The 24,945-nt window shown below is 39.7% G+C and overlaps 1 protein-coding gene across 1 annotated transcript in view; it reads right to left on the bottom strand.

Moving 5' to 3' along the window:
• Window positions 1-24,945, bottom strand: part of GPR158 (G protein-coupled receptor 158) — a 343,663-nt gene that overhangs the window by 180,377 nt on the left and 138,341 nt on the right. Inside the window, exon 3 of the mRNA XM_084782153.1 lies at window positions 3,736-3,838. Within this exon, the coding sequence (XP_084638279.1) occupies window positions 3,736-3,838 (103 nt within the window). The remainder of the gene's footprint in view (window positions 1-3,735; window positions 3,839-24,945) is intronic.

The raw sequence follows: 24,945 nt of genomic DNA, 5'->3' as shown, positions 1-24,945 counted from the left end.
TGAAATCCTTGTCTCGGATTCTACTATAAATTCAGTGAGTGTTATCTTTGCAGTGCAGTCTGTCTGCTTCCTGGGGCTCGTTCTCTCTATCAGGCAACTAACCAGTTTGCCCTGATGCTTCTGACCTCCTGCATCTTCCTTCTTAGTGCCTTTCCCTCGTGGCCATCGTTGCTACAGACTCAGTGGCCATATCTTCCTTCTGATAAAACTCATTCTCCAAAGTTCTAACCTAGGTCACTAGTTAACTCAGTACAACACAAAATTTAAAAGATAGTGCTAATGGTCAATGGCCTTAAGGATTATATATATATATATATATATATATATATATATATATATATATATATATATATATATATTCAGTACTATTAGTTTATATAGGTTTTTATATATGTATATATTTGTATATATAGACATTTCATTCACCTAACTATATAGCGAGACTCATTATATGCCATGAACTTAGCCAGAGGATTTACATGTTCGCTCATATTTTAGGTTCTCCAATACCTCCTTCACATATGGCCAAAAGATTGCACAAGTAGCTACACAATCCTTCCCAAATGAATATCACGTCAAGAGATGTTTATAAAAAGCCACGTTTAGGCAAATAGACATGTATATATTCACATAAATGACACAAAAGTAGAAGCTCAATCTACTATTGAGGGGAAGAAGGGGAACTAATGGGAAGAGGGGAAGCAAGAGGGGTAACACGGGAAAAGATAAACCTCACGTTTCCTCTTATGAAGAATCACGATTTTATATACATATCTATTGCACATAACATTAAAGCAAAGGGGGCCCATCTGGGAAGCAGGAAGATCAGAGGGAGAAGAGGGGAGCAAAGGAAGGCAATGGGGACAGTATGTTTATGTGTATGAGGGCCATAATGAAACCCATCATTTTGTGTGCTGATTTTAGATAATATAATTTTTTAAATATGAAAGTAACTTCTATAATTTCCTGAATTACTGTGATTAAATGATTAATATGACTAAAAATTAAAATATTACAATGTGAGGTCATGTGGTATATTCTAATTCATATTAAGAAGTATAATGAATGCTTGCATAGACCTTGGTTGATAATACCCCATTTCCTGGTCAGAGTGCTAGACTTTTTCTTTAGGAAAGGGAGAGATTAAGTGTTGGATTTTCATGCAATATCACAAGGCCATCAGGAAAGATGCATTTGGTCTAAAAGTATTTTATGAGCTGCAAATCATCACAATAACTGGTTTCCTGCTCTGTTACTTAGTAAGGTCAGTCATAATTAGGAAGATGCTGAGGTCAAAGCTACACTTAGCTACAGATCATCTTTCTGAAAACTGTGGCCTCTTCTCTCTGGAAACAGTGTGTACAACATGGGAGTTAGACTTAAGAGAAAAATAAAATAAAGTCAGCTTGTTCTTAGAGAGTAAGTCCAGCCTATAATTTAAAAAAAAAATCAGCATTTAAAGTAAGGAGAAAAGTAGGAGTGTGCAAATTAAATAAAGCTAAGTTGTTAAAGGGTAGCCAGTTTCTCCTGATGGTGTTATAAGCAAGTGGCACAGTCCTTCTCTGATTACACAATATTTAGATGTTTCATTTCGGTCACACAGTGGGAACTGAGAACAAAACTGGGTAAATCAGATGCAAAATACCAAAGACCTTCACGCATTACAAGCTCACTCTGCCCTTTCCCCTTCACTGCTGAATTGTAAGTAGTCTGGACCGCAGATGTGAAGAATGCCACAGTAGCTCTGACATTGTGGTGCCTGCGTATTCCCACACGCACACACACCACACACACACACACGCACGCACACACACACACACACACACACACACACACACACACACACACACGAAAAGCTTCAACATTCTGAAAGCATTGTCACCATGGCTGTATGCTTCCTAAATGCTACAAGCCCCACAGAGCTTGAAAGATTTGCTTGTTGTGTCCGTGTTTCTGCTTATTAGAATCTGAGCACACAGCAGTTGGGTTTCCAGCAGCAGTTCTGGCCAGGCTGGAATCACGTTATCTGGTTAGATCACACTGCCACCAGGAGCTCTGGTCCTCTAATAGCTCTCTCAGGTTGTAATGCTCAACTGAAGTTCCTGTTTTTTTTAAGGCTGTCAGTGAGAGTTTTGGCCCTGTAGTTCCAACAGGCATGCTCTTCTCACAGCAAGATAGCTTATTTTTTCAATGTCATAAAACCAATACAAGTCTCTCCCCCTCCCCCTACTCCCTTTCCTCCCCCCCATGTATGTATGTATGTATGTATGTATGTATGTATATATGTATGTGTGTGTGTGTGTGTGTGTGTGCCCTCCTTCTCTTCCTCTGTCTCTTATATTGGAGTCTTGTGTCACAGGGTAATACTCAGATAATTTCATCACCGCCTTGTCTCTCAGCAGGAGGACTGACTGATTGCTCTTACAGGCCTCACCACACATAAACACAGGACTTATGATGTGTGTGTGGGCTATGGAAGCATCCATAATTCTGCCTACACCTATTACTCTGAACAAGATTTGGTGCATGACTGGGGAACCAAGAAGTAGAATGTAATTAGAGTCAAGACCCAAGAATGAGGTTTCCTAAGAGGAGAAAAACAGCCTATTAATAAACCTATAAACATCTACCAACGGTCATAAAGGAGAACCGTTAGGGTAGAGGCTCAAATGTACTTTCTGACTATTGCCTACTAGAGATGCAAGCTACCACACAGAGCAGTTTCAGAGTGCCAAAGATCAATGGATAACTATATGGAAATGAATATGCAAACTTTTAGCAGCTTTCAAATTCAATTTCCCATGAAATCCCCACAATTTTACCAATGACATTCCTTATTTTCAGGTATTATGTCCAATATGGCCATATGGAATTGTCTTGTCTATATTGCAGAGAAAATAAAACTCAGTATTTAAATTGCAACACTAACATTCTCTGGCGTATGAATAAAGCAAGCAGATGACCAAGTTTCATTGCTGATGTATAAACCTGATATAATCAACCCATTTTGGATGTGAATATGCCTGTAAATATGAGAGTTCATTCTCTTCTTCGACTGTGGGCATTGTATAGCAAAGTGAGAGAAAAGCCACTCCCACAATTATATTCTGATAGAGGAGGATGAAGAGGCAGAATGGGAGGGCCCTCCAGTAGCGGCAAGGGAGTGTGTGGCAGTGTGTTACCAAGGGATGGCAGACTGGCATTCAAATTTTAGAGCTCAGAGTAACTGCAGGCAAACACTGGGCACATAATGAGGAGCTCAGGCCTCAAGCTGTGAAGATCTGAATTCTTCAGACAATCTGAAAAGCTTCAAAGGATTGCCCTTAGCCTCAGAAACCATACCAGCAATTTAATTTGGTGAGATCCCAAGCAGAGGATTCCGCTAATCCATAAATGGCAACCTGAACAATGGAAATTAGGTGATAATAAAATTATCTGCTCACTGATAACTTTCCATGCACTATTGAAAAGCAGCATAGAAACAAACATCTTCAACAGTTATGACTCCTTCAGGCTTTCAAAGGTTTTGAAAACTAACATGTTGGTAAGCACAGGTCTTCATGTCCTGCCACTCCTAGCACCGAAAATGCCAAACCCCAACCAAAATCCTTTAAGTGATTCAAGAAGGCAGATGGGGATTTGACCTTACTCAGCAAGGTTAGGCAGAATCTGAAGGATCATCAGCAGATGTGGTGTGTGTATATACACGTATGTGCAGAAGCAACGAAAACTTACTCTGAAAGTTGTTGACTGAGAAGACACGGGGATGATAGAATCCTGCTTTGCAAATGCACTGATAGGCTCCGAGCACGAATCCTAGGCCCTTGATTGGCATACACTATGGAGGAAAAAAAAAGACAGCAATGTAATTGGCCACAGAGTGGCTCACAGCATGAAGGCTCACACGTGTCTATCACTGCAAATATTAAGAAAACTAACACATTTTCTATAAGTAAAATATTTCATTTTTAACTATAATTTTAGGGTTGTTTGCTACCTGATTTTTTTAGAAGTAACAAAGTAACAAAGTAAACAAAGCTTAAAATAACACAGCATCCACTGTTATGGCCACTGTCATGGCGCACCTCTCATTCAGTTGTCTCACGAAATCATTTTGAGACACTCTGTGGTGATTTAAATGAAAGTGACCTGCATAGGTTCATAAGGAGTATCACTATTGGGAGGCGTGGCCTCGTTAAAATAGATGTGACCTTGTTGGAGGAAGTGTGTCACTGTGGGGTCAGGCTTTGAGGTCTCATATGCTCAAGCTATACCCAGCGTGGCACACAGTCTCCTGCCGCCTGGGGACCAAGATCAAGATGTCAAACTCTCAGCTCCTTCCTCAGCACTACGTGTGCCTGCATGAGGCATGTGGCAGGGGTGAATGAAAATGGCCCTCCTAGGCTCACAGGGAATGGCACTCTTAGGAGCAGTGGCCTTTTGGAGTAGGTGTGGCTTTGTTGGAAGACGCGTGGCACTAGGGGATAGGCTTTGAGGTTTCTGCTCAGGCCAGACCAAGCATCGCTCTCCTTCTGTTGCCTGTAAATGCAGGTGTAGATCATCTGCTTCCCCAGCACCATGTCTGCCTGCAGGTCACCACGCTTCCCACCCCCGCACGGGAAGGCAGCCCCAATTAAACGCTTTCTAGACAAGAGTTTCCGTGGTTATCACAGAGTTGCTGTGTCTTTTCACAGCAATAGAAACCCTGAATGAGACACACGGTTGTTGTTTTAGTCTCTCAGTGTGTCTTACTGCCTCGACACCTATTTAAAAGACCATATGAATATTTACAAGTCAGTCCACACTGGTTGTTCCTATCATAGCAAACATAGGTCAGTGAGTAGACAGACAAAAAAAAATTGAGACACAGAAATCACTTTTCTGACTTAAATGCTTATTAGATTTCATCCTTGGATGAAACTGACACAAACAACTGTTTAAGGGTGGGGAAAGCAGTAAATTTTAAGATGTAAACATAAAAGAGAGGAATCTAGATAAACTAGTGGTCGATCCCAAAGGTTCTATATCTAAAATCTGTTTTCTGTTCTACACGTTCTACTGGTTCGTGGACCAGTGGCCAGCTGTCCAGATGGGAAATGAAATGCAGCTTAGAAAACTTCAGCTTTGTTACTTTTGGTTGTTCCACTATAAACACGCGTCATTACCACAGGTGTTTCAAGAATCATTATAACTCTCTACCAAGATCTCAACCTTTCTCTTTTTCCATTATAATCTATGAGACAAAGTTAAAGCTTTTAAAAATTAAAAGTTACGAGATGGCTTTCTAACACAGAAGCACTTAAGAGAAAATACTAAATAATAATTCTACAATCTGAGCTTAGAACTCCAGAGCACACAGGGATCCCTTACAGGACCCAATGGGCACCTGTACTCTGTTTTACAGTGATTCAGTTATAGAATAGGCTACATCGTATATTTTTAACTTTATAAATAAAAAAGCAAGGGCAACATTTACTTTGGAGACTTGGTATAATTATGGAAACAGCCTGTTGTATCTGGTCAGTCCACTTAAAATGGAGATTAGAATCCTGACTTGATCATGTCCTAACTATGGGGATTTCAACTTGTTCTCTGAAGTCACTCACCCTTAATTCTTTGTGTTAACTTGTGTGAATATGCATTCAGTAAGGTGCAGATAGAGTTTGAAAGGGGTGGAGCTACCAAAATATGCTTGTCAGTTAAGTAAGAGGAAGGGAAAAAAATGAGGGTGACAAACCTTTTGGCCAGAAAAATACTAAGAATGGAGTGTCCAGCTGGGCCTCATGCTACATGCCTGTGATCTCTGCTACAAGGAAGGCTAGGGTAGGAAGATGTCATGGTCAAGTCCTGCCTGGACCACAGTTCGAACTTTGAAAGCTAGACTGGGCAACTTGTATAAACTCTGTCTCAAAATAAAAAGTGAAAAGTGAGCAGATATATCGCCCAGTGTTAAGTCACTCACCTAGCAGACACCACAAGAGCATGAGTTCGACTCCAACACCAAATAATAATCATAATCATAATCATAACAGAGTTGCCATCAACAGACCCAGTCAAGGTAGACTTAGAGGACTGGGGAAAAGATTGCTTCGGTTCAGCAAGGCTAACTATGGAAGTACTAATATAACATTTAATTCCAAATCATGAACTCATCAACAGGAAGATACAAAAAGCTGCATGGTGTTTAGAAAGGTTGAGTGATGTGCAAGTAATGTACATAAAGATGAGACATAAAACAGTGACATCAAGCAATCCTGAATCACTAATGGACTCCCCATAGACCGTGAAGGAAATAAGACTAGAAACCTGAACACTGTACTCTCTAGCTTGCTGCTCACTCACTGATGACCAGGCTTGATTTAGCTGACTACACTAACTGGGTGCATGCACCCTTCCTGCCTCCATGCTCCATGTGTCCCTCCAGAAGTTTCCAACCAGACCAACTAAAACAACTTTCTCAATAGAAGGGTCCCTGAAAAGCTACATTTCTTCTAGAAATAGAAACATTGTCTTGAGGGGAAATGTATGTGACTGTTGAGACTCTAGGCATCCCAAACACAAAACGACTAGGTGGAAAGACATTATATTACAGGATAATAAGAGAAGCAATAGAATGCAGTGTCACTATTTCACTACCTACATCCTAATACTGTGAAAACAAAACTCTGAGCCCTACACTGGAGTATTTTAAATATTTTCTATCCTGGAATTTGAAAGTTATTGGTGTTTATTATATTGGTACTTATTGCTTGATGTTATTAATCAACAATGGAACATCCAGTCTCATGATTGTTAACATTTAAGGCAAATTTGAAAGTTTATTGCAATAAAAGCATTTCTAGACTATTAAGCTAACTTTAGATCTGACATAACATTGGAGTTTAAAAAAAACTGTAGTTGATTAAATAAATGCTGCCAAGTAAAAAGACTCTTGAACAATAATAACAGCAGAAAAACATCCTAATTTTGTTACAGAAAACTTAGCAACATGAATCCTTAGTTGTCTTAAACTTTTTTATTCTGTTCTTGCATTAATCTCGATGAGACAAGTAAATTTTACTTGACACGAATCCATAAATGTTCCCTATTCTCTTATTCAAGCTCCATCCTTAAGACAGGATGTCTACAGGGACTGGTTGCACTACCATCGCGTACTGTCATCTTGAAGTATAAGAGGCCTTGGCTTAATGTTCTAGTAAGGCTTATGAGTTTGTAGCCAACTTGCATCATTTTCCTATTCTACTGCCACTACCATTTCTCTGTTCATTTCCCAACTAAAAATCACATGCTATCAAGATTAGGAAATTACATGGTCAATTGGCTCTGAGAGTCCCTTTAACATGGAGAATGTTCAACTCATGTTCCTTCTTTGTGGATTGAGGAGACTCCTTTTTGACTTTTGCCTCCTTGGGAATGTAGACTATCAATACAGATGCTCATTTAACACAGGATAAAAACTTTGCAAATTGTATTCCAATATTCACGTACAATCTGCACTTTAGATACTGGAGGTACTTATTTGAGATATTAAAGCCCAAAACTTTCTAGTGCATCTTCTGGTCATCACAAAAAAAGTGGCTACAGAAACATGGCATGTTGTCTATGAGGCAGCTGTGTTATGATCCAGCCTTTGACAGATGCTGAGCTCTGTTTAAGAGTGACAGTCCTTCACTGAGCAAAGATGCCGCCCTAGATGAGCCTCACCAAGCCATCTGTTGAGCTTTACTAAGGACAGGGTTAAGGATGTAGCCTTCGTGACATAATAGTGGCATTGCATGCAAGGACTCTGTGTTCAATTCCAGCTGTGCAAAGATTTACTATGGTGCAGTTCAATGCTAAAAGAGGTCTAGAAACAGATGAATAGAAATGGTTACCAAGAATCTTCTATAAAATGAAAACCTTTCTAGCTTCCAAGATTTATTTGTGAATAAATTAAAAATCTGAATAGATCTGTAACTTGTAGGGAGATTGAATCAGTAACCAGAAATCTCTCAATGAAAAAATGTTCCCAGAACCATACGGCAACACTAGAGAATTCTATTAATCATTAAGAAATACATTTGGCTGTTTTTATACAAATAATACAAAAGGAATTTTTAAGTTATCTCTTTTATAATAACACTAAAAGAATAAAATAATTTCAAACAAATGTAACAAGTGAGTGAAAAGTTATGTAATTAAAATAATAAATGGTGCTTAAATTAGTCAATCCTGAAAACATATATATAAGTAACATTATATAGACTGAACAGGTTATACTTAGGAATATATATTAAATACATATATTCATGTAATAACATTTAATGAAAAAAGAGGCCATGAATTTGAAGGGGAGCAGAGAGGTGTATACAGAAGAGTTTGAAAGGAAGAAAAGAAAGGGAGAAATATTGTAGTTATATTATCATCTCAAAAATTAAAGACAAGATTGGCATCCAGTATTTACCAGACAACCTGATTAAGCAGTTTGATATTAAAATATTTATATCATATAATCTTATTGAAAGATTCAATGCCAACAATATCAAAAATCCTAACAGCATTTTCAGGATATAATAAAAATAGACCTAAATGTATGTAGAATCTCTACTATCTCAAAGAGCCACCTGTTCCTGCAAAGTGAGGCTATTGCTGTCCTGATTTCCAAATACAGGCCATAGCTATGGAGTGACAGCCAGAACACAGCAGGGAGGCACACTCGGAGTCAGTCCACAGGAAACAAACTCATCTTTGCCATGAGTGACCATGGGCAGTCCCTGGAACAAATGGTCCTGCAAAACCTGGGCATCTACAGACAAAGGGATTAATTTAATCAAACCTTTACCTATGATAAGATTACAAAACTTGGTCCAAAATGATTAAAACCAAAACCAAGAACCTATAACACAAAATTTCTAGAAAAAAAAAATATAAAAGTCTTTGTGACATTAGACTTGGGCGTTTTTCTTGAGTGTGACTCTCAAAACCCAAACCAGGCTGGCAAAGCCAAACATAGACAACGGGGTTCGATCAAGCTTAAAATTATGTAGCAAAGAAAGCAGTCACAAAATGGAAATGCAGTCTACAGAGCAAAAGAAAGTATTTCCTAGCCATGCGTTTGCTATAAAGCTAACACCCAAATATACAGGAGAGCCTCTGCAATTCAGCAATCACCACAACAAAAAAGAAAGTCACAAGCTATCAAGTCAAAAATAGGCACACACAAAAAAAAGTCTGAAATACACATAGCTCTGAAGATGTACAAACAGCAGACAAAATAATTGTCAACATCCTTAAACATAGGGAAAACATAATAAAAGACAGTGAAGTAACACTTCATATCCAACATCGAAGTAACTATCAAATAGTGGGAAACGTTTATGATGAGGAGAAACTAGAAACTTGTGTGTTCTTGGTGGGGGTAAAAATCAGGGCACCCACTATGAAAAACAAATGAAGTTTTTTGTTTTTTCGTTTTCTTAAGAATGAAAAGTTGAATTATATTATTTTGAAATTCCACTTCTTTATGTTTAGACAAAGGAATTGAAGGTAAGATCTGGAGGAAGCATTTGTGAATCCATGGTCACATTGGCATTTTTCATGAGAGCCAGAAGGTACCTCACCTAAATGCTCATCAGTAGGTAAATAGTCAACAAAAACTGTTATTAGAAACAGTGGGGTGATAGACAAGCAAAGAAGGAAATGCTGTCATTTGTCACAACATGGTTGAAATGTGAGGACCTTGCACAATGTGAAATAATCCAGAGATAACATAACAAATATCTCTATGGTTTGACTCACCCACATGACAGAAGTAAATGCCTGGTGTAGAAGGCAGACTCATGGCTGCCAGCACCCAAAGGGAAGACCAGAAACATGGATTTGTTCAGTGGCATAGAGATTCAGCTTGTAAGATGAAAACCATACAGTGCTGTGAATATATCCAACATGGCTGAACCATTTCAAACAAGTAGGATAAGAGGGTTATATCTAACACTTTTAAATGTGTTTTAAATGATTTAGAACAAAATGGCGCCTTGTTCTCCAGGAGGTGTACAATATGGTTCATACTGAAAGTGGCTGACACGTGACATATCTCACAGGTAAGACTGTCAAGTCCTGGCCAGCGGAACTGCAGGGTAAACAGAGCCAGCCTGACTGACAGATGTGCAAGTTTCTGTACAGGGATGGCTGGTATGAAAACAAAAGTGAGCAACGGTGATGCATGCATTTAATCCCAGTACTAATTAGGCAGATGCAGGTGGGTCTCTGTGAGTTTTATGCCATTCTAGTCTACAGAGTGAGGTCCAAGACAGCCAATGCTACACAGAGAAACCCTGTCTCATAAAACAAACAAAAAAAATGTGAATAAAAGATAGCCATAAACATAAAATATGTTTTGTAAACAGTGCACAATTTTATAAGTTTCATATGAAAATAAATGTAGTTCTTTATGGAAAAGATATTTTAAATAATGAAGTGATGTATCTGACAAAATAAATAAATGTTTCAGTTTTTATTCAGTGGTTTTGTCATTGTCCAAACGTGGAATTAAATATATTAATGTGTTAATCAATATGAAAAAAATTAAAAAAAAGGAAAACAAAAATGAGGCATGTTCAAGTCTTGTTTGGCATTTAACAGAAATAATACTTATATGTAAAAGGCACATTTACAAGTAACTCTGAGGAAAAACTAATCTGGAATGCAAGGAGGAAGCCAAAAATATGCAGCACAATGAAATTTAGAAAATCCCTAAATGCTCAAAAAAATGGACATTGAATGTTTCTATTCATTCATTCATTCATTCATTCATTCTTAGAGTTTTGTTCTGGCATTTTCTAAAATGCAAACCATTTCCTGTCTTCTCTGAGTTATATGCATGTTCATCCTGATTCCCAGTCACTGAGCGATGGAAATGAATTGTGCCAACATGCTTTAGTAACCCCCAGGAGCTCCTGGAGGCTTCTGGCAGTTTTTCCCAGCACTAAGCAGCACATAGCGGACACTTGTGCTGTTGGAGTCCTTATGCTTAGCATTTACAGCTTTGAGCTACCAGCTCTCACACACTAATCTTAAGAGGCACTTAACCTCTACACATGCCTTCTCCCTCTGTGTTATGGTTCTAATTCCCTGCATAAACGGGAGCTGGCTTACCAAGCAGTAACGGAGTGCTGGAGATGACAGTAATAGTGTGTGTGCTGAGAGAGCACGTAGCTGACATTCCCTGTGTGTCACTGTATGCTAACCACTGTTCTAAGTAAAGCACAAAGTCCCAGCTCACCTGGAGCAGGTCCACACCCATCTCTACTTTGCAAACGAAACCAGAGGCAGAGTGCTAAGGTTTCCCTAAGCCATACAGGCAGTATGTGCGGACCTTGCCTAGGGCCCTGCCCCTCAGCCAGCAAGGACTGCTTGCCAGGAAGCGCAGCTTGCTTGAAGCATGCTGTTTTCCATGAAAGAGCAGCTGACACTAGCACGTGGCTGCTCTAACATCTGTTTTGATTGTTCCAAAGCTTTGTCTTTCTATTCTTCTTGGTTTCAGGCAGCATTCTGTTCTAAAGTGATCCGTTCCTACTACACAATTCTTCCGTTTGGATCTTTAGAAATAAATATTCGTTTGGGAGCCATACAAAGGAGAGTGTATGTTTTCTACCTAGATTTCCTGAACACAGGAGCCTGGGCTAGGGGCAGGGGATGGGTGGCTAAGCGCTGGTTTAGATCCCCACAGCACTCATGCATCAGCCAGATGGGGCTATGGCACCTCTCATCCCAGCAATGGAGATGAGGCAGAGGAAGACAGAAGCATTGTTGGAGTTTGCTGATCTGCATCCTAGATCCTTCCCTTCCCGGAGGAGGTAAAGCAGAGAGTGACAGAACAGGATCCCCAAAGGCCTCCTCTGGCCACTGCATGAATGCCCACGTATACTGTGTCATACACCACACACATGTACAATGCACACAAACATATATGTAATACACACACACAACACATCACACAATAGACCTTTTTTGTCTCTGATACAACTCAAGGACTGTTCACAGATACATAATCCCAAACAAGTCAAACAAATACAGCAATGGGAACATGCACACCCGTGGATGGCGGTGCAGTAATGGAGGCTGAGGTGGCAATGGATGCTGTTGTAGGCAACAGAAGCTAGTGCAGCAGTGAAAGCTGCTGCAGAGATGGACGCTGGGGGTTTCCATGGTAGCCAATGTCGTCACTCCCCCTGCCCCTTGGATGGCAAATAATGATTTCTCTGCTTTGAAAGAAGACTGAAGCATTTCCAGAAAGCCCCCTGCCGTGCTGAATTTCCTAAGCCTCATTCAAAAGCAGATGGCAGTGCCACAGAAGCCAGAAGAAAAGCTGGACCACTAGATCCTGGCAAGGTGAAGCAGCACAGGGTCCCCTGGATGTGAAAAGGATAGCAGCTTTGCTTGCTTCCTTGCTTTCAAGTTGGTCTTTGTAGAAATACTGTAAATGATGGGTCTGCCCATTTAAGAGTGGGTTTGGAAGAACATGTTACTAAAACATATCCAGTGGCTTCTTCCCTCCAATGGTTAGCCACTGTATACAGCTGACGGGAGACAGCCACAGGGAAGTGTGAAAGGCCTCCAGGTAATGACAGGGCACACACCACTATACATGCCATCAAATCATCATCCCGGGAAACAAGGACTCATGAGCAGTAGAGAACACAGCATGTCACTGGTGAGAAGGAGGACTACGCCTGTTGCTAAAATCCCTTCCCTGTGGGAGATATAAGAAAATCCTCCCAGCCCAGCGAGGTGGTGCAGGCCTTTATTCCTGGCACTCGGGAAGCAGAGGCAGGCGGATCTTTGTCAGTTTGAGGCCAGCCTGGTCTACAAAGTGAGCTCAGGACAGCCAGGGCTACACAGAGAAACCTTGTCTTGAAAAACAAACAAACAAATGTTACCCCTTTTCCTAAAGTCCCAAAGACGAGCTGAGGTCTGATTCCACCACCGAACTTCACTCTGGGGAGCCAATGAGTCTATAATGGCTTCCTAACAGAGCATTAGTGGCAGGCCAGTTACTGCAGAGTGGGTACTTCCCCGACAAAAGACAACACCAAAAAGTCTTTACCCAGCAGAGAGGATGGCTTTTCCCTAGGTGTCCCCTCTATAGATGGAGACCCCTGTCCCATAGTCTCCTCTAGGCCCTCCCTGGGCCAAGTGCAATTGGGGCAGCACTGCATCCAACAGGTTACATGGAGTGGCTGTATGCTCCTGTTGTGCTCCCGTGACCCTGCCTGCCTCTCTATGACAGGGTGCGAACGGACAACGAGCCCAACTGGGAAGACCATATGCAAGTGAGTACAGCTGCACTCCCAAAGATGGCAGCTATGTGGCTTGGAAGAAAGCCCTGCACAAGGCCTTTCGTTATCATTCAGGAATGATGATCATAATGAAAATCAATCATTTAAAGTCATGATTGACTGAGACCGGGGGGGGGGGGGGGTGAAAATGGTTTCATTTATGATCTATTGCAACTTAAAAGTAAACTATTTCTATTATTAATTTCTGTGTTCTTGCTATAGTTAGTGAGGCCGCCCCTCAAAGAACAGGGTTCCAGGATACACACACACATAGAGCAGAACACTCACGGGATTTGATCTTATTTGGAAATACAGGGCATCTCAAGGTGAGTGAACCCAACTTTTCCAGACCCGTTGCTACCAACAGCTCCCAGAGGCTTGCTAAACATAAATCCTTAATGCTTGTTTCTTTTAAAATTGAAATATTCCTCTTAACTACACCACAAGCTCAGTATGTCTCACACTTACACTCGATAGATTGCCTGTTCCCCTGTGGTAATGGTTTATAAGCAACAGAGGCATGTTTTTCACTCTTCACTTGATTTTGTTCCTGTACATCAAGCCCTATGCTACACGGTTTGATGCTGTAAGGAAAATTAAGTGGCAGCACAAAGCCACAGGCACAAAAGAGACACAAATAGGAAGTCACTAAAACCTGTGCTGTGCTCCAGCGGCTCACAACTCACACATCTCGTGTGCTTTCATTCTAAGCAGGGCATCGTGAGACAGTTTTATAATCTCAATTGTTTTTTAGAATGTAAAATAATACAAACCATCAGAAATTAATGTGAATAATACAATGATATCCAAGTTAATTTAAATGAAGTATTCTCACATGTGGATAAAAGTTGTAACACAGAAACTTCCCCAACTGCCTTTGATAGTTCGATGTCTCTGGGTCTCTTGATAAAATGGAAAATCTCCCCTCTTGTCCAAAGCCAGATATCTCCCTCGCTGAGGTATGTCTTTTCAAACATGTTCCCAGTGACATTATTAAACAATAATGACCACTTTTTTGTTCAGTTTGCTCATTTTTACTGGCAACATCCCTCACTATTGGCCATGTGAAAGCCTTTCTTCATCCCTGAGTTCATCTCCAGCGATGACCCAACCTTCGGCACAGGTTTAGCTCTCTGCATCTCCATCTGCTTATGCCCATCCCTCATCAGTGCACAGCAGCAGGACCGCCATCACCCCCCCTCCAGGGAACAGACATTGCAGCAGTGTCAGAGGCAGGGCACTTTCGGGTCATGCATGCATCCTTTTGCAGATGCTGTACTGCTGGCAGTTCCCTCCTTCATCAGACTCTTCGGCATCCTACTGTCAAGTCCAGTCTCTTCTTGCTGCCTTTGGTCCTTCAGTCCTGAACTCAGGCTCTTCTCCTTCCTGCACTTAAGCAATTGGAGTTTTCAGAGCTCTGTGTGTGTCTGTGTGTGTGAGAATATATATCTTCTCTCTCTCTCCACTTGGTTTTTATATTGTTTTCTAATTTTTGTCCAAGTGTCAAAACCAGCTGAATAGTTTCTAACTGCAAATGCTGGGTTAAAAACGTCTTTTCCTTCTACCCCAGCTTTCTATCCTGTATAAATCGGAAGTTGACTCTTCTCCTTGCCATTCCTACTGCAGTACACAGAAGCCTCTGCTGCTATTTCATGACATTAGCACAACTGCCCCATACATGGTTTTCAAGGTCGCATGCCTCCAATTATTTCCCATACTCCTGTCTTTATAATCACTTTCCATTTCACAGACTAAAGGTTGAAATAATAAAAAGTCTCTGGAACACATACTGAAAATAACTATAGAGACAGTTTATGATGAGTATATCTTACAACCAAGAAATTGCTTTCAAAAACGTATTTGGTGACTAAAATATTCAGAATATTTGTTGACTAAAGGCTACATGAAATTACTATATAATAATAAACATAAAACTAAAACCCAGAAAAATAGGAATAACTGCATTTTAAATCAATTTACATCACTCTAAGAAAATATTAAGAAAGATGCAAGTTGCGGGTGTTAAAATGATTCAGTGGCTAAGGGCACTGATTGCTCTTATAGAAGGACCTCGGTTCAGTTCCCAGCACACACATGGTGGCTGACAAACATATATAATTACAGTTCCAGTGAATTTGATGCCGTCTTCTATCCTTCCTGGGCACCAGGCACACATGTAGTACACAGACATCTCTGTTGAAAAAATGTGCACAGACATAAAATAAAAATAAAGAAAAAGAAAGATAAAAGTTGTGAAATAACTTATATGATTTAAATTTTATGAAACTCAACAATATACAAACTTATTATTAATAACCTATAAATATGCAAGGCAGCAAATGACATAAATAAACAACATAAAATTCAGTCTCCTGGCTACCTTTTCTTGAGTTAGTGTAAGAACAGGTAGAGGTATACTGTAGTGGATGTAAACGTGTTTTTGTTCAGATCCCAAGTGTGGGATGTGAAACAGACTTGTGTGAGGGCATGTGGTATTTGTCTGCTGAAAACAAACTTGTGAGAAAACAGGTGATGTTTGTCCACTGGAAGAGGAACCACCTCTTGCAGGGGCATGGTCTTTGCCAACTGATAAACATCATTGTATGGAATATATGTATATACATATAACCCACAACAAGGGGCTTGGCTTTTTTGGCTTTTTGGTCTTGCCATCATTTCCTATTGTTTGACTGTTCATTGGTCCACTTCGAGACACTCCTAGAGAGAACCACTCCAGAGAACACTTCGAGATTCTGGCTGCTGTGGTTGCAGTCACATTGCCTGAATTGCTGGTTTGCTGTTTCACAAGTCTGCTGGAATCCTGACTATGAAAAATGGAACCGCTCCAAGGACTGAGTCTAAAAAGGTCTACGTCTCCTGTTCCCATTAGCCTCTTTTCTCTCCTAGGTAGGAAATGTGGGTTGGAAGGGAAGAATAAGCATTAAAGAACCCCAAATAAAATAGGTTTGAAAAAGTTCAAAGCCTACCGTACACAGTAGATTTCTTTTGTTCCCCCACACAAATTATACTATTCCCCTCCCCCAACTCCTCCCAGATCCTTCCCACTGACTCGGCTTCATGTTCTTCCTCTCCTCTCTCAGAATACACATTAAGGAAATCGACTCCAACAAATTAAAAATAATAAAACAAAAAATACCAAACAACACACACACATATCAAACCAAAACCAAACAAAGCAAAACAACAACAAGATCATGGAGTCTGTGTTGTGTGGCCAAGTGTTCCTGGGCATGGGGCCTGCCCTGAGGAATGGCTAATATACCTAGTGACACTCAATTAGACTGTTTTTTCCTTTCTCAAAAGGTATCAGTTGCAAACAGCTTCTTATTTTGAGAGGATCTCAGTGTCTATTTCCTCTTTTCAGTGCTAAGATTTTGTGTAGTTTGAACCTGTGCAAGTTTTGTACATGTTGTCAGAGTCTCTGTGAATTCATTTAAGTGTCAGTCCTATTGTATCTGGAAAGTGCTGTTTCCTTGGAGCCATACACCACCTCTGGCTTCACCAAATCTTTCTGCCTCCTCTCTCACATGGATCCATGAGCCTTGAAGGGATGGGGTTTGATAAAGACATCCCATTTAGGGATGAGTGCTCCAAAGTCTCTAACTCTCTGAACATTGACAGTTGTGGATCTTTATGCTAATTCTAATCCACCACAAGAAGTGGCTTCTCTGGTTAGGGCTGGGCAATGCCCTGCTCTGTGGGTATAGCAATAGGTCATTAGAAATCATTTTATTGCTATGTTCCTTTATCAGAATAATAGTGTTAGATTTTCCCCTAAGCCTATGACCTATCTAATCTCAAGTTCTTGACCACTTTAACAATGTCAGGTATGGGTTCCATCTCGGGGAGTACACTTTATATCCAAGCAAAGAGTGGTTGGTTATTCACGTAACATTTGTGCCACTATTGCATCAGTGTGCCTTGAAGGCAGCTCACTGTGGTAGGTTGCAACGGTTTTATCTGGATGACAATGATGACTTCTTTCTCCTCTGGTAGCACAGAAAGCACCTTCCAGCACCACGAACACTATCAATAGAGGTGGAGCTTCTTCTAGTGGGGCACCAGCTAGATCATTTTAGCAAGTAATGCCTTCAGCAGTTGTGTTTTGAAGTCAGGATGGGGAGATAACCAATACCCTTGGCAACAGATTGTGATGTCTAAGGGATGGTCTATGGGATCCCTTTGGTCAAAGTCTCAATAAGATGTAACCCATTTATGACATGGAAGGTCTTATTTGGTGGCATGGATGTCTAGTTGGAGTGTTGTCTGCCCTATTCTATGGTGACCTCTTTTAAATCCCTTTTATATGTGTACATATCTTCGGAAGCTTCTACCACAGTAGGTTTCCCTATGGCTTTTCAAAAGGCCTTTGATATTAATCATCCCTCCCCATATTTTCTCCTTTACTCTATCCTCCCATTACCCTTCCTACTTAATCTTCCTAGCTTCCCTGTTATCTAGTTTCCCCCAACATAATATTTTTACTAATTTTGGGGGGACTTTCATATAATGCACACTGATTACATTTGCTTCACCCTCACACCTTTGTAAACCACCCCCCCCCCGTAAAAAAAAAAAAGTCCAGTTTGTGTTGCTGTATACTTCTTTGGCGCATGGTCAAGCTCCTAGTGGGTAGCCTCTTAAAGAATCCTGAGTCCTTCCCCAGCCCACACCTCACCAGAAGCCATCGACTGTGAAGAGCTACACTTCAGCACCTTCATCACAATTTTTAAAAGAGTCTCTCCAACAGCTTGCTGTCTGGACTTTTCTCTTTTTGGAGGAGGGGGGATTAAGGAGTTTGTCACAGAAACCTTCAATGTCCCTCATTCTCAGTTATGAGTCTGCAGTTATTGGCACACTACGAAAGAAGTTTCTTTGTCCATAGCAGCTGGCGGCAGCACAAGTCATACACTTCCACATGGTTCTCACTGGCAGCATGGATTATGGGCATCAGCGTGGTCTCTGGCTGCAGCACAGATTTCCTTTTATCTCTTTATGGCACTATACTCCAGTACATCTTCCTTGGAAGACCCCCTATATTTAACAAAGCTAGATAGAAGCTTTCAAACATTCAAACTCCTACTATATAAGAGAACATCTTCATTATGTGCAGGGTATTATTAAATATAAAAGGCCTTAAAATTAAGTACTATTTTTGATTAAAGAAGTCATAAAGAAAAAAGTCAAGTTTCAGAATAAAGAGAGGTTCTAATGTAAAAGACTTCCTATGTAGAGTATCTGTAGCCATAAGGTTATTGTCTAATTCAAAGGCTGATTTCTATAGCTCCCTTCCTCCTCCCCCCATATCTGATTGCAAACCTTGTTCTGAGAATCTTCCTGTCTCGAAGTTGTGTAAACACTGCTCCCCAATTGTCCCCTGGTATGCCAATAAAGCAGCTTATAGCCAATCACTGAGCAGGGGAAAGAAGAGAGCTGGACTTCCTGCCAGACAAAGGAGGAGGAGAGAGAGGAGAAGTAGGGAATTCAGTCATGAGCAGAGGTCCAGGAAACATCAGGAGAGAGGAGCTGGAGCAGGAAAGCTACAAAGTGTAAGTATCACTGTGATGTGCTTCAAGAGGAAGCCAAATTAGCTTAGAGGGTTAAGATTAGAGTAATTACTGCTTAGTTCTTGTTCTGTGGAGTTTATTATTAAGCAAATATAAAAGAGTTTCAATTATTTGTGTAATAGCCAGGTTAAGATAGCAACAGAAACAACCACAGTTTTCTAAAACCAACATTAACAAATATCAAAGAACTGTTTAATAAGAATAAAGAAAAGAAAAACATGTCAGTGTAAAACTGAGCAAAGGCCTTAGCAGAGTATCAAAATGGTTAATATGCACATATAGGATTTTCAATCTCATTAGATATCAGAGAAAAGTAATTGTTTTTGTTGGCCTCATGTTGCCCAAACTGTCTGAGAGTTCACTGTGCAGCTGGGGATGACCTTGATCCTTCTGTCTCCACCTCCCAACTGCTGTGATTACAATCACACACTATCACACCCACCTGAGGAAAGTAACTTTTAAGTAACAAATAAACAACTTAAAAAATCAAATTCATAAAAGCAGAGAATAAGATGTCAGTTGCAAAGAAATGGGGGTCTGTGGGGGATAGGTTGATCCAAAGACACAATCTTTCAGTTAGATGAATAAATTCTGATCATTAACACAGGAGCATGTTGACACACTTAGCTAGCAACAAAGTAGCATGACATGAGAATGGTTGGAAGTCTTCATATCTTATCGGTGCACAAAAAAATGGGAGTGAGTGATTAAATAGATACTTTAGTTAGCTTGATTTGGTCAATCACCTCTCTCTCTCTCTCTCTCTCTCTCTCTCTCTCTCTCTCTCTCTCTCTCTCAAAGCAACATGTTACAAACCATTAATAGATAAATTTTTTCATTAAAACTCAAAAGTTAAAATAACTTATGTGTCCAGCAAAAATAGATAAAATAACTATCAATCTAAATTCAAGTGAGAATATAGAATTTTTAAGCCTTATGAAGAACTCACAGATATGTAAATGAATGTCAGCTGGGAATGATGTTGACATATCATCTAAATATGAAAATAATGTACCTAGTTGAGTCGGCTAGCCCATGCCTATAATCTTACCCACTTAGAAAGTTGGAGCAAGATGATCACAAATTCAAGGCCTTCCTGGGCTATTATGTAAGTTTTAGTTAACCTAGGCATCTGTGCAAGAAGCTGTCTCAAGATAAAATATTAAAAAAAAAAACTGGGGACACAGCTCACTAATTGGGTTACCTGCAAAAACTTAAGATAAAGAAGAAAATAATATAACTTACTAACCAATTATTTCAAACCAACAAATACCTGTACATATTCGACTGAAAGGTGTGTGTACATGACTCAATATAAAAACAAAGTAACTATAGTGTTAGCATTACACCTAAACTTTAATAAAAGTAAATGTTCACCTATATTACAATGGGTAAATAAATTATGTTAGATCCATATAACAGAGTTATAAACAATGAAAATAATCTAATATTGCAAGCAGCAATAAGGATGTGTCTTTCGACCACACAAGTAATGGTGAATAAACTTTGTCATACATTCTGAATCCTTTTATTTATAATAAAAACTAAAATAGGAAATGTATTATATACTGCTAAAAATCAGAACATTTGCTGAATTGAGGGAACACAGAAGAGGTGATGTTTGGGTAGGGTACACAAAGCTTTTTAAAGCTCTGGTGATTTTTTCCTATTTCTTGCGCATGGTAGCATCTATGTAGGAGTGTTGTGTAGGAGCAGTGTCTTTGTAACAATTCTCTGTACTCAATCCCTGTGGCTGTGTGCTTTTATGCATGTTTTACAACTCACTGGGAAACATAGCACTATACTGCAGCCTCCCACTGCCCTCCAAATATTTCTAGTTCTTTCTCCTTTTACCTGTGATATCAATTCTGATTTCTAAAACTTATCTAAAAGAACCATAACATAGCATCTATTCTAATTTTGGTGCAGAGAAGATATCTGCGCACTAAAATAGAAGAACAAAGCTGGATAAAAAAAGCAATTCTACAAACATCACATCAAACTCAGAATGTATTTGCATGCACTAAATTCTTGGCTGCCTCTCAAGTATTTAGAAACTGAAGATACATTTGCATATCCCCAGTGAGATTTTGGAGAGTTTTTCAATGTAATTAGCAAATCAGCTAAAGATTAAAGGGCACAGGGCTAAACCAGGAGGCAAGGACTCTACTGCCTACTAAACACTAAATTAAAGCCAACTGCTTTATTTCCAAATGGCAGTGAGCTTTAGTTTTATTGTGGGCAGAAAATAAAATATTATTTATCATTTGCATAGAAAAATCATCTTAATTGGTATAATTACTATCATTCTCAGATTTTAAAAATATGGAAAATGTATTCTTTTAAAAAAAATTCTTGTGATTCTACAAAAAGCTTCAAAATGCATATGCCTTTAGTTCACCATCTAAATACAAAATGTTTTTAAAGATAACAAAAACAAAATGTTTAACATACAAGAATGTTTTCAGGATGGCAATTGCGTGTAAAGTTGAAGTACTTGAGGCAGGCTTTCTTACTGTGGATTAAAGCAGACCCTTTTGAATCTGTGGGTCAGCACATCCACAGTCCTGACGTGTCCTCAGTGTGAGCTCCAGAGGATGAAGCACCCCGTGCACCCACCGGACCTTGGAGCAGCAACACAAACATCCAGTGGAATTACACATTTTAGGGAGCATAGCCGTGTCTCCTTTCAGGGTTCTCAAATCTGTAAGTGAGCAGACGTGAACACCCAACAGGTGCCCTAGGCTTTATGGAAAGCAGAGCATGATGTCCAATAAAATGGACCCGAAATCCATAAGGGTAAGGTGTTCAGGACCCTGAGAAACTCTCGAAAGTACCACTCAGTCTACAGAACCAGAGAGAAATTAATCCTCTCAAGGAACGCTGGGCCAGCAGCACAAATACTGAGAGGGAACAACTTTTTTAAGTGTACTAGTTCTTTAAATTTTTTGTACAATGTGCTCTAATGATATTGACCACCTCTTTCTTCAGCTCTTCCCAGATCCACCACTCCCTTTCCTATCTACCCAAATGTGAGTGCTGCACTGTTTTTAACCCATGAGGAGCAACTTGCGCTATCCAGGGACTACATTCTCAGAGAAAACTGACTCTCCCTCTCCTGGCAGCCAACAATTGCTGATCATGCTAGCAATTAGTCTGTCCTGGGCTTGCATCACTCTTGTGGATGTTGTTGCTTATTTTGGAGTCGATAAGCAGCAATATCCCACAGATCGCTAAACATTATAGGCTAATGTCAATGCCAGAACTTGTCAATGCCAGTAAGAACCTATTTTTGAGGACATCACATACCTAGGCAACAGAACACGGAGGAGTCAAGCTGGGTCTGACCGAGATGCTTCATCCATACTAGCTAGCTTTTGAAGTAGTGGAGGCTACAGTACACACCATAAAGTCATCATCAGTCATACCCAGGTGCAAACCCTGTGACCTACAATGTTGATTAACATGGGAAGGCACACCCACTGGTACAGCAGTGGCATGAACTTCATGGGAGTAATCAATAATTTCTGACACAGAGCAACTTTAGACCCCCTTTTTGAAGATGGGACTGCCAGATATCTATATGCATATGAGCTCTACTGAAGCATTATTCATCTTTATTTTTAAAATTTATAAGAAGACGAGATGGGGAAAGAATGAGGAAACAGACAGCAAGAAGAAAAGCAAGAGCAAAAAAAGAGAAACATGAGAAGGAAGGAGGGAATAAAATAACTGAAAAGGTTATAACCCAAATATATTTCATATGTATGTTTCATATATGAGAAATCCTAATAAACTCACAAAAGACTATTATGACTAACAAATTCATCAAGGATACAAAATGATAAAAATAATTCCATTAAAATACCATCAAAGACAATAAAAGCTTAGAAACAAATTCAACAAAATAACCTCAAAACTTGTACTCTTAAAATCACAATGGAGTATTACTCATCTGTTAAAAACAATAACATCATGAAATTTGTAGGCAGATGGATAGAACTAGATAAGAAATCAACCTGAATGAGGTAACACAGGCCCAGAAAGACACACATGGTATGTACTCAGACATACATGGACATTAGCTGTAAAGTAGAAGACAGTGATGATCCACACCAAGGGGCAATGTAACAAGGAGGGCTTAAGTAGTGAGAATTGTGAAATTTTGGCTTCTTTTAAAAAACACAGGTGTGGGGATACAGGGCTGCTTCTGCAGCAGCTGACTATGATTCGCCTCATGCTCTAGCAGGGATGTGATAGTTTCCATGAGTGCGTGACATTAGGAATTCTGGGGACTTTTCAGAGGATATATAAATTCTAGAGTCCCAATAGGTGTGGCTGGTTGCTGGGTGGATGCTATTGGATGTGGTTTGTTAAGTAGTCATGCACAAAGAAGAAACAAGAAAAAATTGAATATCCTGATATTGAAGATCAAACTTTCCCTAAAGAACTTGATGCCCCTAATCAGCAGAAAATTGTCTAACAATAACATTGCCTCCTTCCTCCACTCTCCATTTTTTTTCTCTCCTATCTAGTATTAGGGGGGAGAAAGGGAAGAAGTGAAAAAAAAAGTAGAGAAGGGTAGAAGAGAAAAATGAAACCCACAAAGTAGCAAACTCCAGTTACAGAGGCATACAAGGATCTCCCCAGAAAGGGGAAATAGCATATGTTTTACAAGTGTACTGATGGCTGGTAGGGTTGGGAGCAGGAGGGATCAGGTTGGGGGTAGAGAGGGAGAAAATACTTGGGAAATCTACCATTTTTGAAGAATGAACTAGCTAATCTTAAAATTCATAGGGAAATGTCAGTAATCTAGAGTAGAGGAAACAATCCTGACAAGGAAAATGTAGATGAGTCATAATTTTTAATTTCAAAACTTAATACAAAGCTACAGTAACCAAAGCAGAACAGTGCTAACGTCCAATGAGAACCCACTGTGGACACAAGACGGACACATCCATTCAATGGAACACTCAACCATAAACCACTGAATTGGTGATACATAGTATAACACAGTTTCTACATGAGACTAGATAGATGTGAAACCATAATGACATAATTCCAATATGAACAGGATGCCTAAATTGAGCAACTCCATGAAACAGAGACTAAATGGTACCTTCACATGTTGGGACAGTGTCTTGGTAACAATATACAGTTGCCTTTGGAGGTGGCAAGAATGTTCTGGGACTAGATACTTGTTATAGTTTACAACCTTGTGAATATATAAAAATAGCAGGACCCCTTAAAGTTTAAAGGAAGGAAATATAACAACCATGATGATATTATACAAGTTCATTTGAAGAGACCAGAATACTTAGGCAAGCTGAAAGTACAGGCTCACTAACAACATGAATTCTATCTAAAAGACTTTAAAACATGCTGAGACAATAGTATCTAGATTATGCAGATATGTATTTTTTCTAATCATCTACAATGGTTTTAAATAGATTATCAAAAATAGTCCTGTATTATTTACTTATTTGAAACAGCAGGCCTTCCATAAGTTCATAGCCTGCCAGCACTAAAAGTTTTACACTTCCGACTACTTTAAATATTCCTCAAATAACCATACTTTTAGAAATTTAATTTAAAAGCCGCATACCTTATATACTCTGGAAAACTACACGCAATTCCTACTAGCCATTTATAAGGCCAATACTACATCCCAGGAATTTTCCTGCCTTGCCCCCCTCATGTAATAGATTCATATCTTTCACTCTGCACAAAAATCAATGCAAAGTTGATCAGAGAAAAATAATTTAAAGCTTGAAATACAGAAGTTGCTTTCAGAAAGTATAAGGAAAACACTCCAAGATACAAGTATCAAGGTCACCCCATTACCCAGCCCCCAACTGGCATTTCCTTGGAACCTGTAGGCCACCCTGGCCAGCAGAGCATGTAGGCTAACAGCAGATCATTACCTCTTTCTTCTCTCCTCCAAATCCATTCCCCTGGGTTCATCCCAGCTTTGTGACAGACCACCTGCTACAGCCTCCCCTCCCCTCTACCACCATTTCTAGTGGATCACATGGATCTTC

Source organism: Acomys minous (assembly GCF_964271855.1).
Source record: "Acomys minous genome assembly, chromosome: 5".
Taxonomy (NCBI): domain Eukaryota; kingdom Metazoa; phylum Chordata; class Mammalia; order Rodentia; family Muridae; genus Acomys; species Acomys minous.
This window is presented reverse-complemented; position numbering and strand designations above follow the sequence as displayed.